This window comes from Thalassophryne amazonica, chromosome 13 (genome assembly GCF_902500255.1).
Source record: "Thalassophryne amazonica chromosome 13, fThaAma1.1, whole genome shotgun sequence".
Classification (NCBI taxonomy): Eukaryota; Metazoa; Chordata; class Actinopteri; order Batrachoidiformes; family Batrachoididae; genus Thalassophryne; species Thalassophryne amazonica.
Window position 1 is genome coordinate 31,050,968 of NC_047115.1, and position 16,128 is coordinate 31,067,095.

The 16,128-nt window shown below is 40.3% G+C and overlaps 1 protein-coding gene across 2 annotated transcripts in view; it reads right to left on the reverse strand.

The window, feature by feature from the left end:
• LOC117524031 (SH3 and PX domain-containing protein 2A-like) overlaps positions 1–15,909 on the reverse strand; it is a 142,217-nt gene extending 126,308 nt beyond the window's left edge. For both annotated transcript variants that reach the window (XM_034185758.1, XM_034185757.1), the window contains exons 1-2: positions 15,680–15,909; positions 10,711–10,791 (exon numbers count right to left, since the gene is read on the reverse strand). In XM_034185758.1, the coding sequence (XP_034041649.1) occupies positions 10,711–10,791; positions 15,680–15,763 (165 nt within the window). In that variant the 5' untranslated portion in view covers positions 15,764–15,909. The remainder of the gene's footprint in view (positions 1–10,710; positions 10,792–15,679) is intronic.
• Between the last annotated feature and the right edge of the window lie 219 nt (positions 15,910–16,128).

Genomic DNA, 16,128 nt, shown 5'->3' on the forward strand with positions numbered 1-16,128 from the left:
GGGTTCCCATGATGCACTGTTTCTTTCTCTTTTTGCTCTGTATGCACCACTCTGCATTTAATCATTAGTGATCGATCTCTGCTCCCCTCCACAGCATGTCTTTTTCCTGGTTCTCTCCCTCAGCCCCAACCAGTCCCAGCAGAAGACTGCCCCTCCCTGAGCCTGGTTCTGCTGGAGGTTTCTTCCTGTTAAAAGGGAGTTTTTCCTTCCCACTGTAGCCAAGTGCTTGCTCACAGGGGGTCGTTTTGACCGTTGGGGTTTTACATAATTATTGTATGGCCTTGCCTTACAATATAAAGCGCCTTGGGGCAACTGTTTGTTGTGATTTGGCGCTATATAAAAAAATTGATTGAATTGATTGATTGTTCCCTCTGGGTTAGCAGAGAGGTACTTCCCCAAGTGGAGGAGCTGCAGTATACTGGGGATTCCCCCAGAAGGGAAGTGTGAGATGAGCTGCTTAGTCTGCTGCCACCATGATCTGGACCCAGATAAGCGGCAGAAAATGAATGAATGAATGCAAGTAAGGTTTGCAATTTCATTCAGTATTGTCACGTTTTGTTCATTTATGCAACAATCTCAAGTTTGTATTTGGGATTTTCATGTTTCATTCCATATAACTGCTTTCATTTGTCATGTAATGTACTGGAAACATTCCTCAGAAAATTTGGTCCATGTTGGCATGATGGGAACATGCAGTTCGCAAACTATTAGACCTGCAACCGAAAACTCACACTGTTGATACAAAGCAGGATGGATCCATGCTTTCATGCTGTTTACATCAACTTCTGCCATACCATCGAAATGTGACAGGAGAAATCAAGACTTATTAGATCAGGGAATCCAATATTCCTTTGTCCAGTTCTGTGGTGCCAGAGCCCACTGTAGACTCATATTCCTGTTGTTGTGCCACGTCTGCTTCAGGATTCAACCTGTTGTGCATTCAGAGATACTCTTCTGCATACAGTAGTGTTCAGAATATGAGTAATGCTATGTGACTAAAAAGATTAATCCAGGTTTTGAGTATATTTCTTATTGTTACATGGGAAACAAGGTACCAGTAGATTCAGTAGATTCTCACAAATCCAACAAGACCAAGCATTCATGATATGCACACTCTTAAGGCTATGAAATTGGGCTATTAGTAAAAAAAAAAGTAGAAAAGGGGGTGTTCACAATAATAGTAGCATCTGCTGTTGATGCTACAAACTCAAAACTATTATGTTCAAACTACTTTTTTAACAATCCTGTGAATCACTAAACTATTATTTAGTTGTATAACCACAGATTTCTTCACATCTGCGAGGCATTAATTTTCTTGGTTTGGAACCAAGATTTTGGTCGTTTACTAGTGTGCTTGGGGTCATTGTCTTGTTGAAACACCCATTTCAAGGGCATGTCCTCTTCAGCATAAGGCAACATGACCTCTTCAAGTATTTTAACATATCCAAACTGATCCATGATACCTGGTATGCGATATATAGGCCCAACACCATAGTAGGAGAAACATGCCCATATCATGATGCTTGCACCACCATGCTTCACTGTCTTCACTGTGAACTGTGGCTTGAATTCAGAGTTTGGAGGTCGTCTCACAAACTGTCTGCGGCCCTTGGACCTAAAAAGAACAATTTTACTCTCATCAGTCCACAAAATATTCCTCCATTTCTCTTTAGGCCAGTTGGCAAATTGTAACCTCTTCTGCACATGTCTTTTATTTAACAGAGGGCCTTTGTGGGGGATTCTTGCAAATAAATTAGTTTCACACAGGCGTGTTCTAACTGTAACAGCACTTACAGGTAACTCCAGACTGTCTTTGATCATCCTGGAGCTGATCAGTGGGTGAGCCTTTGCCATTCTGGTTATTCTTCTATCCATTTTGATGGTTGTTTTCTGTTTTCTTCCACACGTCTCTGGTTTTTTTGTCCATTTTAAAGCACTGGAGATCATTGTAGATGAACAGCCTATAATTTTTTGCACCTGCATATAGGTTTTCCCCTCTCCAATCAACTTTTTAATCAAACAACGCTGTTCTTCTGAACAATGTCTTGAACGTCCCATTTTCCTCAGGCTTTCAAAGAGAAAAGCATGTTCAACAGGTGCTGGCTTCATCCTTAAATAGGGGACACCTGATTCACACCTGTTTGTTCCACAAAATTGACAAACTTACTGACTGAATGCCACTTTACTATTATTGTGAACAGCCCCTTTTCTACTTTTTTTTTTTTTTACTAATAGCCCAATTTCATAGCCTTAAGAGTGTGCATATCATGAATGCTTGGTCTTGTTGGATTTGTGAGAATCTACTGAATCTACTGTTACCTTGTTTCCCATGTAACAATAAGAAATATACTCAAAACCTGTATTAATCTTTTTAGTCACATAGCACTACTATTATTCTGAACACTACTGTATATAAGTGTAAACAGTAATGGGCCTCGGACAGATCCTTGTGGCACTCCTAATGGAGAGACTACAAGACCCAGTATTATTAAATTTAACACAATGCATTCTATTAGTTGAATGTATAGACACCCACACCAGTGTTGTAACAGTGATAATAGTTCAGTGATAACATCTCACTTCATCATAGCCTAACCTTCCACAGATTGGTATGTCTACCTAAACCTACAAATATGACAGTAAGGCGCCAGAGGTGTGCTATATAAATGTGCTGGAAGAAAAAGAACAATATACAGATCATTTCAGGAATGCTGACATGAGAGAACAGACCCTGGTCTAATTTCCCAATCCAAGAATAATGATGACTAAGGGATTGGTGGAAGAGTTTCTGTCCAAAAGGAAAGCAGCCGTTTGCACTGTCCACAATGCCTCTGTGGAATGTGGTGACCTGTGAGCTCTGCGGCTGAAGGGTGTGGAGGTGAAGAACTCCCTCGTTTTCTCCGAGTAAACTCTGTTTGATACACTGACCAATTCTGCTCACGGCAAATGTGTGGGCTACAAAACCAGAAACAAGACTCCGGGTTCAGGTTCAGCACTTCTCTCCACAAAAGCAAACAGATCTAAAAGAGTGAATTAATTTGCTTTGCACTGCACATGCAAAGCACATAATTCACTTAAAGTCAGTGGAAAAGTGGAAGAGAGAAGGAATGAGCCAAAAAGGAGATGGGTTCCTGGTAATTTATGATAATTGCTTCCCAGAGGAGCAGTCATGAGTTATGACAAAAGCACCAGATTAGGAATAAGTGCACTTTTGAATATCCATTTCCAAATAAAAAGGGATACTTTGTTTTAAAGGGAAAGAGAAAATCAGCTTGTTATTGATATGGAATTTTATTATGACCAAGTGTACAGCGTTATATAATATTACGATATTATGAAAAAACGTCTAATTTGCTGACCACTGGCTTAAAGCCGTTGACCTTATTTAACTTTTGACTGGGCACATCATCCCAAACATCACACCCACGTGAGATTTTTTCCCATTCTGAATACATGCTTATCAAGTGAGATCATGGTAATTTGTTCGGCCAAGAGTGTCAGTTGAATTACTTTTCGCTGTCAGCATCTAGAGAACATAAAATGTGCAATTGTGCAACACAGACTGTTTCATTCCAGCTGTAGGTGTCAACTGGCAGAACACACAAGCCTGAGCTCTGTGTCGACTTTGGAAGCACTAGAAATTTTCCTGATTAGGACTGATTAAGCTTCTTTTCGATCGGAGGTGATGGTCTAGTGGTTAAAGCGTTGGGCTTGAAACCAGGGCATGCTTGGTTCAAATCCCAGCCTAACCAGAAAATCACTAAGGGCCCTTGGGCAAGGTCCTTAATCCCCTAGTTGCTCCTGGTGTGTAGTGAGTACCTTGTATGGCAGCACCCTCACATCAGGGTGAATGTGAGGCATTATTGTAAAGCGCTTTGAGCGTCTGATGCAGATGGAAAAACGCTATATACGAGGTCTGTTAGAAAAGTATCGGACCTTTTTTTTTTGCAAAAACCTGATGGATTTGAATCACGTGTGCTTGCATGAGCAAATCTTGAACCTTTGTGCGCATGCGTGAATTTTTTCACACCTGTCGATTGCGTCATTTGCTGGTAAGCAGCCTTTGTGTGAGGACGTGGTCGCGCTCTCGGCGGATTTTCATTACAAGGAAAATGGCGGAACGACTGGAGCAGCGCTACTGCATCAAATTTTGCCAGAAACTGGGCAACAGCCAGGTGGAAACCATTTGGAAGATTCAGACGTCTTTCGGTGACGATCCTGTGGGCATCACACAGGTTAAGGAGTGGTAAAACTGGTTTAAAGACATCTGCACAATGGTGGAGAGCACGCTACGCTCCGGTCGGCCATCAATATGCTGAAATGACCAGATCATTTCCAAAGTGAACGCTGTGGTGATGCGGGACCATCGTGTGACTGTCCGAGAAATTGGGGAAGAGGTGGACATCAGCACTTTTTCGGTACATTCCACTGTGACAGAAGATTTGGCCATAAAAAGAGTGGTGGCAAAATTCGTGCTGCTGCTGACGGTGGAGCAAAAGCGCCTCCGTGTTGAAGTCTCACAGGACATGCTGTGACATGCCCACCTCTTCCACAATTTCTCGGATAGTCACACGACTGAAAAGTCACCAAAAGCCATCTGAATCATCCGAATGGTTTCCACCTGGCTGTCGCCCAGTTTCTGGCAAAATTTGATGCGGCGCTGCTCCAGTCGTTCTGTCTTTTTCCTTGTAATGAAAATCCGCCAAGTGCACTATACACGTCCTCATACAAAGGCTGCTTACCAGAAAATGATGCAATCAACAGACGTGAAAAAGTTCACGCATGTACACGAAGATTCAAGGTTTGCTCATGCAAGCACACGTGATTCAAATCCATCAGGTTTTTGCAAAAAATAAAAAGGTCCGATACTTTTCTAACAGACCTTGTAAATACAGTCCATTTACCATCTGCACTTTTCAAAATTTCTTGTGCAATATCTGTACCCATGTGCAATATTTTCCCATGCAATATCATTCCTCAGTTGTACATAATCCTTATTTTACATTTTACTTTTTGTCCACATTTTATTTTAGTCGTACATATATTTAAATAATTTATTTTGTTAAATGTCATTATCTTTTATTTGGCTAACAATTACTTGCACCTCGGAAAAGCACCTTCTGGAGTTGCACTCAAATCTCGTTGCAATGTAAATTAGAATGACAATAAAGGCAATTCTGATTCTGATTTATTCACTGTTAATAGTGAAATTCCTGTGAAATGAAAACCCATTCGTTTGGGTGAAAAATCACCTGATGTCACACTGTCTTTTTACCATCATGTTTGAAATTACACAAAAAAGAAAAAGAAAAAGTTCAGCATGGAAGCAGCTGTTTCACACAACACAATTTCATCAAATTCAGATTCATATATTTTAAAGTACAATGCAAAATAAGATGGGAAAATACAAATGCATTTACTTAAAGAGCTTACGTACATAGCAATCTAGCTAGGTCGCCAAACTCATGGCACAGTGATGCTGCTGTGTCCAGTGTGTCGCTAGGTTAAAAGTGTACTTGTTCAGCTAGTTTGTGGGCAAATAATCCACTGTGCATACACAGTCTGCATCGATTGGACAAGAACGTTCCTTAAAAAGTTAGTCTTTGAGTCCAGTCCCTTTATTTTACTGGATACTTGACGTGCCAGTTCCTGTAATCGTAGCACTTATTATGTCTGCCAAGGACATAATAAAATCAACGTTTATTTATTTATTCGTCTGACAGTTAGCAGGATTACATCAAAACTACCGCACAGATTTTGACGAAATTTGCAACACAAATACGTATTAGGCCATGGAAGAACCTATTAAATTTTGGAGGTGATCCGGATCTGGATTCTGGATCAAGTTTCACTTTATATGGGCTTTGAAGGATTACATATAAATTACTTCACGGATTCTCACCAAATTTTCACCACAGATAGATATTAAGGCATGGAAGATTCCACTGAATTTTGGAGGTGATCCAGATCCGGATTGGCGGACGTCAGAAATCTCTGATTGCTCTTGTTCATCATGAAATATCGATAGCTATCTAACCTTACTGTGATGACTTTGGGGTCAAATTTAGAGGTAACTGAAGTGTACTTTGTAAAACTCTTGTGAGTGGGATCAAAAGGTTACTTTTTGTGATGCCATCACAAAATGGCATGACACTGGGCTGAACCCAAAGTACCCTGGACTTTTGTCTAGGGTACTGTGGGTTAGTGAAGCAAGATGTTACCATCTTTCTCTTTTCATTCAATATATTTTGAGACTGGTCATCCTTGAAATGCTGCATCCACAAGAAGACAATTATTCGTTCAGTGCATACTGCGATAGGAACAAGTAAATCCAGTGTAGGACCACTGGTGCCCATGCTTATCCCCAGACTCCATAGCCTGAAGCATTTAAGAGTCTACAAATCTCGCTGGGTGAGAGGTCAGACTATTGCAAGCTGCTTCCCCAGCCAAGGGTGGAACCCATTTACAGCTGAGTGACTGGAACAAGGCAGATGAAGTGTCTTGTCCAAGGAGACAGATAGGAAGCATGACTGGGAACCAAATCTAGGTCTACATGTTGGTAGCTAAACTCCTATCCCACACATGTTGATATCCAATCATAACACGATATGAACAAACATTTTTGTGTTGCAGTATTTATTTAATGTACACTGACTCACTACAGTATTAATTATACCTTCAAGTCCACTACACAATGCTTGTACCCTCCTTTCTTTTACCAATACGACTGTGTTCATATATACACACCCCAGCCCATTTTGTGTGGACAGCTGCAGGCTGCTGCTGTTAACTGATTAGCATGACTGGACAACCAGAGACCGAGCACAGGGACATATGGGCGGGACTAACATTTACAGACACATGAGAGAAGCTGTTTCCATCTAACAGACCATGGTAGATTTTTCTTGGCTACTAGTGAGAGACTCCAGAACAAAGGATTTCCTCTTCTGCATTCAACACCAGTCAGCCCACCACAGCAACAGTGCCCAGAGTCAGAAACTACTTCACGAGGAGAAGCAGGAGCAATGACAGACTGACAGACTGACTGACTGACTGGCTCCCCATACATAGTGATATCTAGATCACTGGCTGCACCGTGGTAAAAAGTAGAGGTGGGCGGATCGATCCTAATGTCGATAATATCGATACCAACACTGGTATTGATATTGAACGATCCTCGCGTAAAAAGATTGATACTCAAGCTTTTTTTCTCTCCCGCACGCACTGACTGCTGCGCACGCAGATTCATCAAAGTCTACTCTCTGTCTGTAAGAGCAGCGCTGCGCTGTGTCACACAACACGGAGCAGCGCACCCTTGTATCGTGGTTTGTCAGCCCTCTACCTCAGGAGATTTTGTTTTAAGTTGTGTTTAATTATATTTTTTTAAACAAAAATGTTGATTGTGATAATAAAGTATTTTGTGGTCACGTACAATGTTTGGTGAAATTCTATCCTAGGTCTTTTGGATCCTTTGGATCTATGAATCTTAAATATGAAAAAGTATCGGTATCGATATCGGTGATGCTGGGCCTGTATTTACTTGGTATCGGATCTATACCAAAATTCCCGGTATCGCCCACCTCTAGTAAAAAGGCTTCATATCAAAGAAATGCAAGACCCCAAAACCAAAATGTTGTAGGAAAATCAAACCTAAAGTGCAATTTCAGGCACAGGGAAATGGCACATTGTATATGCATAGCTGACACTGTGTCCCACTAATGGCACAGGCATTAAGCTCATGCCGGCAACACCACACAGATCCCTGCATGGCTCCAAACCATGTAAACAGTGTAACTGTGAAGCTGGCAGCTGCTGTTGCCTAAAGGCCTGGGTAGACCACAGCAACACTGCACACTCACGCACTCTGGACCAGTGTGTGCAGGCGGTTGCATGTCCACCTGCCTCAGTAGCTCCATGTCAGCACTAAAGGCTTTGAAATACAGTACCACAGAGTGTGTAAATTGTATTCATCCTGGAAGTGCGGCTAAAAATCTTATCTCTTCTAATCTTATCTATATCATTTCCTGTGTGCTGAACTTTATCTGCTTTTCGTGATGTTTGGTGTAAATATTGTGCTTATCTGCATTATTGTGTTGTGGTTCAAATCCATCAAGCCAAGTCGAAACTGGAATGGCGCATTGCCTCTTCTACCACATGGAACCACCTCGAATACTGGATGGCAACCACCCAGGCAGACAACTGATCCATTCCCACCTCACAAAAGTACCCATATATCTACTACAGTCAGGCGAACCGTGGCCTTCTAAAAGTGCTAGCGTCTTCAACATTGAGGTACCTGTTTACTGGATCATGACTAGAGAAATGAACCACATGGCCAAAATGTTGTAGGTGACATTCCCTTCTAATGCAAATGATACGCCTCATCTGAATATCTCTGAAAAAGTAATTTGTTTGACACAAAGTCATTGTGTCAAACAAATTTGCCAGAGACCTAGTACGATAGTCATATGTTTCCCTTGAGCCTTCACCAACAAATGGGATGCTCAACACTGAGGTACAGTACGTCTGTGTTGGATCATGCATGGAAAAATGCAGCATGTGGCGAAAATGACATAGCTGATGTGGTCACAATGCAAGTGATACTTCTCATGTGTTTCCCTTAGTTACTGATCATTTGACACAAAGTAAATTCCAGTCATGCAAAGGAATCCTCCAAAGAGACAAGGTATCGAAGATATCCAGTCCACACCTTAGAACACTGGTTAGCTTCCAAGATTCACAATCATACAGCAAGAGAGGTAGCACCAGGACACAAAAGATGTGGCTGTTTGACACAAAGTGATTCTAGCAGTACCCAAGGATACTTTGGAGAAACCTCGAACCAAAGACATCCAGTCACCGCTTTAGATCACTGGTGACCATTCAAGTCTTACAACCACAGAGTAAGACAGGAAGCAACAAGACCCAAAAGACTTGGACCTTCATTCTCCTGCAAAGATATCAGCACGGACAAACATCTCTGTACACTGATCTCATGACTCCGTAAGGTTTTCCCAGGCATCTGTTGATTTCAAAGGCAGAGGAACCGGAGACATGAATGTCATTGTTGAGATAAGTGAATGTCTCTACAACTTTGACAGTTTTGGTACATACAGATACTCTTCTGACGGTCAAATTCAGGAAGTCATTGAAAGTATGGAAGTTAATTCTTGATCCAGGACATTCTCAAACCCAGACAATCCTGTTCCTCTCTCAACTTCTAAAGTACTGCAATCTAGTGGTTAAGACATTGGGCTTGAGACCAGAAGATCCTCGGTTCAAATCCCAGCCTGACTGGAAAATCACTAAGGGCCCTTGGGCAAGGTCTTTAATCCTCTATTGCTCCCAGTGTGTATGGCAGGACCCTGACATCGGGGTGAACGTGAGGCATTATTGTAAAGCACTTTGAGCGTCTGATGCAGATGGAAAAGCGCTATATAAAGTCCATTTAGGGTATCCAAAAAGATCATAGCATCCTTAGTTAAGTCAAAGATCATTCAACAGTTCCTCACCAACAAAGGCATCAAAGTCTCTGGTTTCCACAACCCACCCAACAGTGAGTCTATACAAGCTCCTGGACACCATCCATCCTGCATGTTTTCCATGTGTACTTGCTCTAACTACAGCTGATTTGTCAAGTCTGGTATTTTGTTGCTCTTGAGTGGCTGAGTACCTCCACTGGGACTTTTCCATCAGATGGTACCAGTTCAGCTCAATTCAACTCCACTCAATGCTACTCACTTTTGGTACCAGGTACTTCCTTTTCCACTGCCAAATGTACAGTGGATGGAGCAAGGAGAGTTGGAAAGCATGCAGGGCAGGTGACCTCCAGTAGCAGGGTCATTGACCCCTGCAATAGTGTACTCAGGGCTAAATAGACACTCCAGTAGACTTGTGTTTGCAAACACTAAAGACATGCTGTCTGACTTCCTGCTCAGTGTTTGTTATGCATGTTTGCTGGCAATTACAAGGGTCCATCTGATCTCCTCACACACACTGCAGTACAACTGGAATTGGGTGTATAAAAATGTTCAAAAACAACTGTACTTAAGTAACACACTTCATCTGGATCTTATTTTAAGCTTCCAAAGCAAAGACACCATAATATTAAGATCATCCCATTTCATAAATCAGTTGAACATCAAGTGACTGCAGATGAATTCAGCTGCTGGAGGTCCTGCATCCTTTGGAAAAGCACTGAGAGAGTCCTGACAAATGCTTCATCCCAGCAGTTTTAGCATTTTCAATCAGGGAAAAAAATACTTGTCTTTGGATTTGTTTCTTTAACAATAATAAACAGTTAAGGACTATCTTAGTATAATGTACAGCAATAAAAAGTATTCACCCTCAGCAGGAACACAGCATCTACCCAATCTGCTGTCACAGATGAGATTTTTTGGTCTCTAGATTATGAGTGACAAATAATAATTCAAAAAACCCTTCTTGCCATTTCCCTGAAAAGGCGCTGCGGTGACGACACAGTGACTTTCTGAAAAGGACAGAGGTTTTCAGTTTAAAAGTGCTGGAAGCTGATGCACAATGAAGTATTCTGCTCAGGAAGAAAATGCTGGTTATGGTATTTTTTTTTCTGGTAGTACTGCTTGTGGTCGCATACGAACCATTCTCATTTGCAGCAACGGGAAAAAAAAGATGCTGGCTCCAGAAAAAAAACCCCATATGGACATAGGGCCTTAGGCTGTGGTACTATACCTGTAGGTCAAAGAATTTGCTGTATCTTCTGTAGATGACATGGGAAGTGGAGTCCGGGTAAGTGACATTGATAAGGTACACCTAGCACGAGGAAGATAAACACAAACACAGGAAGGCCATTAGTGACACCATCAGTTCGTCAAAGACACCTTGGAATTACCCTAATGACACAAAGTGCATTCCCTCCCAACTTAACTTCAAGAGGTCATCAAAGGTCACAACTCATTAAGCTTCTCTATTGCAGTCACGCATTGATAAGCCATCAAAGGTCAATTGGGGTGGGGGGGTGGGGTGAATTTGAATTATGACGCAATTTATACTTACAAACATTTTATCTGAATTCAGCACTCTGGCACGCACAACTGATTCGACATTGTTATGAAGAAATGCAGCTGTAACTCTCTAGTGTCAAGCCACAATCATGGAAATCAATGCTTGTATACTCAATTACATCTTTATATTTCACTTTTATGTTTGTCTGAATCCACAGTCTTGACAGTACACATGATACTCCCATTATTTCGCTAACTTGGAGCACTAGAATCAGTCAGCAGGCGTAATAAGAGTGTTGACTCAAACCGATATAATTTGCCTTGGCAGACATCAGTTATTTACAGAACAAAACAGTGTTATGACAGGTTTTCCACAATTATTTCTGCGTTTGCCTGAACAAAAACTGGACTCGACTTTAGAAGGTTTGGAAACAGATGGTTGAACTTGTGCCTCAGCACTAGTCCGCACAGTGTTTACGAAATCAGGATTTAAATATACGGTGACAGTCGATAAGCACGTAATTAATCCATGTGAAAGTTAATAATCATTTTGCAAACAGTTAACAGTGGAAAAGAAACTGAACAAATTTCCCCAGCAACTCAACACACATGTATCATCAGAAAACAATCCCAATTTTGGCAAGGTGTGGCTCAAAAGGCCAGATCTCAGCCTCAAGGGATCAGATCATAACATCTGTCTGAGTCCACAGCATTGGACAGAGAAGGTATTTTAGGGGATCCGACACCTTTGCCAGCATCTCCAGTACAGGGAGTGTCCCAGAACTTGACCTAGGGTCCCTACTCTGGGGTAGGTACTTCAGAGCGGCCCTTAAAGATTTGTTGCACGGGGCTCAAGGCAAGAACATGACAACAAGCAACAAGCGCAAGATAGACTAGTAAAATGAGAGCACTGGCAGAATAACAAACAGAATATGGATAGCAGAGTCCAAGAAGGATGTACAGGCAATGTTGACTTTCTTCAAGATGGATGAGGTCCCATGAGGATTTACGTCCTCAAGTAACAATGACAAAATCTACTTTGCAGCTGAAACTGTCCCAGTGTATATGTAGTGGTATGAGCCCGGTGGGTCTTGACCACAACGGTAGAGAAGGCCAATTATGGAGCCATAATGTTTGTGACATCTGGGAAGTAGGTCGAATTCCAGTAGTAGAAATGGATCTTATGTAATTCTTGGGGGAAATAGATGGCTCCTGAAAAGGTCTTAAGGCCTTATCTCCCAGATTCCTTACAGCAAAGAGGACAGTTTATCCCCCATCCCTCAGTCAAGGCTTGGACCCATTACAGTTGGGAGGACTGGGACAACGCAGATGAAGCATTTTGTCCAAGGATAAGTTCATGTAGCATGACTGAGAACCAAACTAAGGTCTACATATTAGTACCCCAACTCCTAACCCACTGGAGGCCCAGAGTCACAAAAAATATTGAGAACACAAATAATACCACAGAACACATAGAACAAAATTTAAATTAAATAAATAATAAATTAATAAATGCTATCACTAGCAATGAACACACCAGTGATTAACAGATTATGTATAGTAATTAGGAGTCATTTTGATTCATCAAGCCACAACAACCCGGATGGAATAACTGGTATAGTTTGGCCAAAAATGCATATCATGGCATATTTTAAAAGAGAATTGGCAACATGCTGACGTAACCATTTAAAGGAAATATTCTAACTTTTAAGACATGTCAAGCAAACTGAACCAACAGACCAAATTTCCAAATGAAATGTAAAATGTAAACACTTTATATAGTTTGTTTTGCTAGGAAAAAAATGTAGCACATGTTGATGTGGACTAGAAATATGCTTGATTTTTTTTTTTTAGAGGGCCAAAATTCTGTGCTGCTGGTATAAAAACCAAAAATATAAAAACGTGAAAAGCACTCAGTAAAATACTTAAAAAGAAGGACTTTCGCAAGTATGTAGTATCGTGCTGTCAAAGCAAAAAGTGGATGGTTATGCAAATTAATTATTTGTGAGTCAGTGATACCCTAATACGAGTATATTGGTTTGTGTGGTCTTAATGTTTGATCACTTATATCCAAAAGTCAACCGCATTATTCTTGATGAACACACAACCCTTCCACCATGTTTAACTCATACTGCCAATTCCAAGTAATTAACCAATTCCTCGGAATATCCATTACAAATATATTTTATGAGCAATGGGCTTGAACTGTAACCATGATGTTGAAGCTGTTTTTCTCAGAATCAAATCAGTCTGTTATAGGTGATCCTCAGTTATTCCCTTTAATCCAACTGTATTGTTGTGCTATCGGCGAGGGTCCACTGGTCCTAACCTCTTTATATTATTTGATGGTGTATATATATTACATCCCCAAACTAATTTTAAAGGTCACCAATAAATGTAATACTTTCAAATAGCTTGTTCAATTTACAAAAAAAAAAAACATGATTCTGTTCACATATGAATTATTATTAATCACCTTTAATTGTACTGTTGTCTAATAAATCTGTTGAATTGAAAATCAACAAATAATGGTAATTTACCATAATTAAATGTTTTTTTTTACTGTCACACTTTTGTAACATTACTTAACCTACTTTAGTGCAACACATAGCCTACTATAAATGTAAAAACAGTTCTCGTGCTATCTAGCTAACTAGCTAGCTATTCACTACATTTTACAGGGTACATAGCCAGGCTTTTCCAAAGCCTAGGAATGATAGTTAGTGGTCTTATTTTAATTGGTTTTCGCTTATTTGGTGAGGGATTCAAGTTCTCTTATGTTCTCATGATAAGCAACATGTATGATCCTCTATTTCACAAATGGAGGGTTCTAAACCATTATTAGCCTGCACTAACAACCAGTAAACAGTGTGTGGAGGAGTGACCACCAAATCCTTTTCTTTTTTTCTTCACTCTTCTTGCCACACTGTAAAATGCGAAAGACAGATTAAATATGTTCCTTTTGGGCTAGGGTTAGGTTAGGTTAGGTTATATTTTTGGGTTGGGTTATGGTCAACATGGTGATGCAACATGGCAGCCTCCATGAGGAGGCACGCTCCTATGTAGATATGAACACCCCTAAATCCTACACTCTAGCTGGGTTTTTCATTACAGATTTGTGCAAACAATTAGCAATATACTTAGATTATCGATTAAAATTTTTTTAAAAATCTCTTTGAATGACAGTGTTTCACTGTGTAGCTGAATGCCACTGCTGGGTTTTGTTTTCTCGCAATAACTGTCATTCTAGTGAGGCTCTCACTAAAACTGCAGTTCTAATAGACATGGCAACAAATCAGTAAGTCACGCTAAATATTGGCATTTTGCTGTATTTCTTTTTTTTTATCCATTAATGCCATAACATCATCTCTTATAACATTTAACAAGCTCTCCGTCTCTTACTTCATTCACATGTACTGTGTCATGTATTCTAGAATGTCATGTGACTCTTTTCTGTTTATCATGTTACCTGTAACAGCGGAAAAAGTGTTCACATTGCAGGTTATCAAAATTAGGCTTTTTTAAAAATCGCCAGAAAAACTCACGCGAGAATGAAATTATTTTGCAATATTAGATTTTTTTTTTTCTCAAAAAAACCCATTTCCATTCAATGTAATTTCACTTTGCTACTTCAAATTGTGCAATTTGGAGGGTAATGGAAACCCACCTACTGTGGCTTTAACTGTGTAGTAATTTTCCCTTTGCTGTTAATTGCATGTTTGGAATTTTATTCTGTTTTGCACTCTAAGAAATAAAACGTTGAATTTAACTGATAAAGTTAAGGTAACTTTTTCCACATAACACTGTCAATTAAGTGCAAAACAATATTGTAGCAGAAATTAATTAAATCAAATGAAACATTATTACTTAAATGCCTAAAATTAACAATTGCAATTATGTTGAAAACAATAGTATTAATTACATTTAAAACGCGTGTTTCATTCCTTAGAGTGTGATTACCTACTGTGTTGCCGTGTAAACTTTTTATGCAGTAGAAAATGTATTAATAATAATAATAATAATAATAATGTTATGTCAAGTCTTCATTGAACTGTTGTAATTTTATACACATTACAGTTTTATAGCAAATATCAAAGAATTGATCACCACAAAAACTAATGAAAAATCAAGAATGGTAACTTCTCCACATGGTGAACTTCCACTCATGAAGAGCTTTTTTTTTAATAATTATTCTTAAGTTTGTGCGAGTTTATGGAAAAACCTGCGTAAACTAAAGTGTTGATACCACAGGATTTCATCCCTGCTGACATTGTGTGTAAATAGTTGCCATGTATGCACTCTGGGCTCCAGTGCCCAGAGTCCCTGGAAGGAAGTTGGACTGTGGGGACAAAAGACAAAGAGTTGCTTCTTTCCTCTCTCAGACCGGACGAGCATTTTCAGTAGCTTATCTCATACATAATAAGATTTTTTTTGGTTGTTTTTTTCTTCCCTTGTGGGGACTTTCCAACCAACCCCATCACCTCCTGCTTCAATCCCAAGGGAAATTCCTTGGAGCCTCCCAGGAGCAGGCGATGGATGGTGCAACTGATCCCAACTCGGGTTAATTAATCCAGTGGAACCTGATAAACTAATTGATTCTTGCACACACACACACACACACACACACACACCCTTCCCTCAGAATGAAAGTGCAGCCTTCATCCCGTGAAATGCAACAACGCAAAGAGAACACTCACGTAGTGTTTGGAGGGATTCCTTCTTTTCTGCACATCCACCACGTTCACATCAGCGACTGTTCGGAGCTGCATCTTCATCTTCATCAAACCAAGAGACAAAACAACTCAGTCATCAGCCATAAGGAGGTGAAAGGTCAGACCTCGGGTTTTAGGGTGCATCCGTGCTGTGAGGGCCTTCTTCTCAACTGTCAAATACACACACTCACAGACACACAGCAAAACAAAAGTGCAGTCCGATCGGTCTTCTCCTCCCTCAGGAGGGGCTGGACCTCCACAACAACGGAGAAGAGGAGCCGGGGAAGGGGAGGGGGGTGGGGTATGTTTTAAAAAATAATAATAATAAAAAAATAAAAAAAAAATCACGACAGCATTGTTGCTTCGCTTGTGAGATATTTTTTTTGCGATTTCGTGTGTGTTAGAGAAGGTTCTGAGGAGTTCCTCAAGTAAAA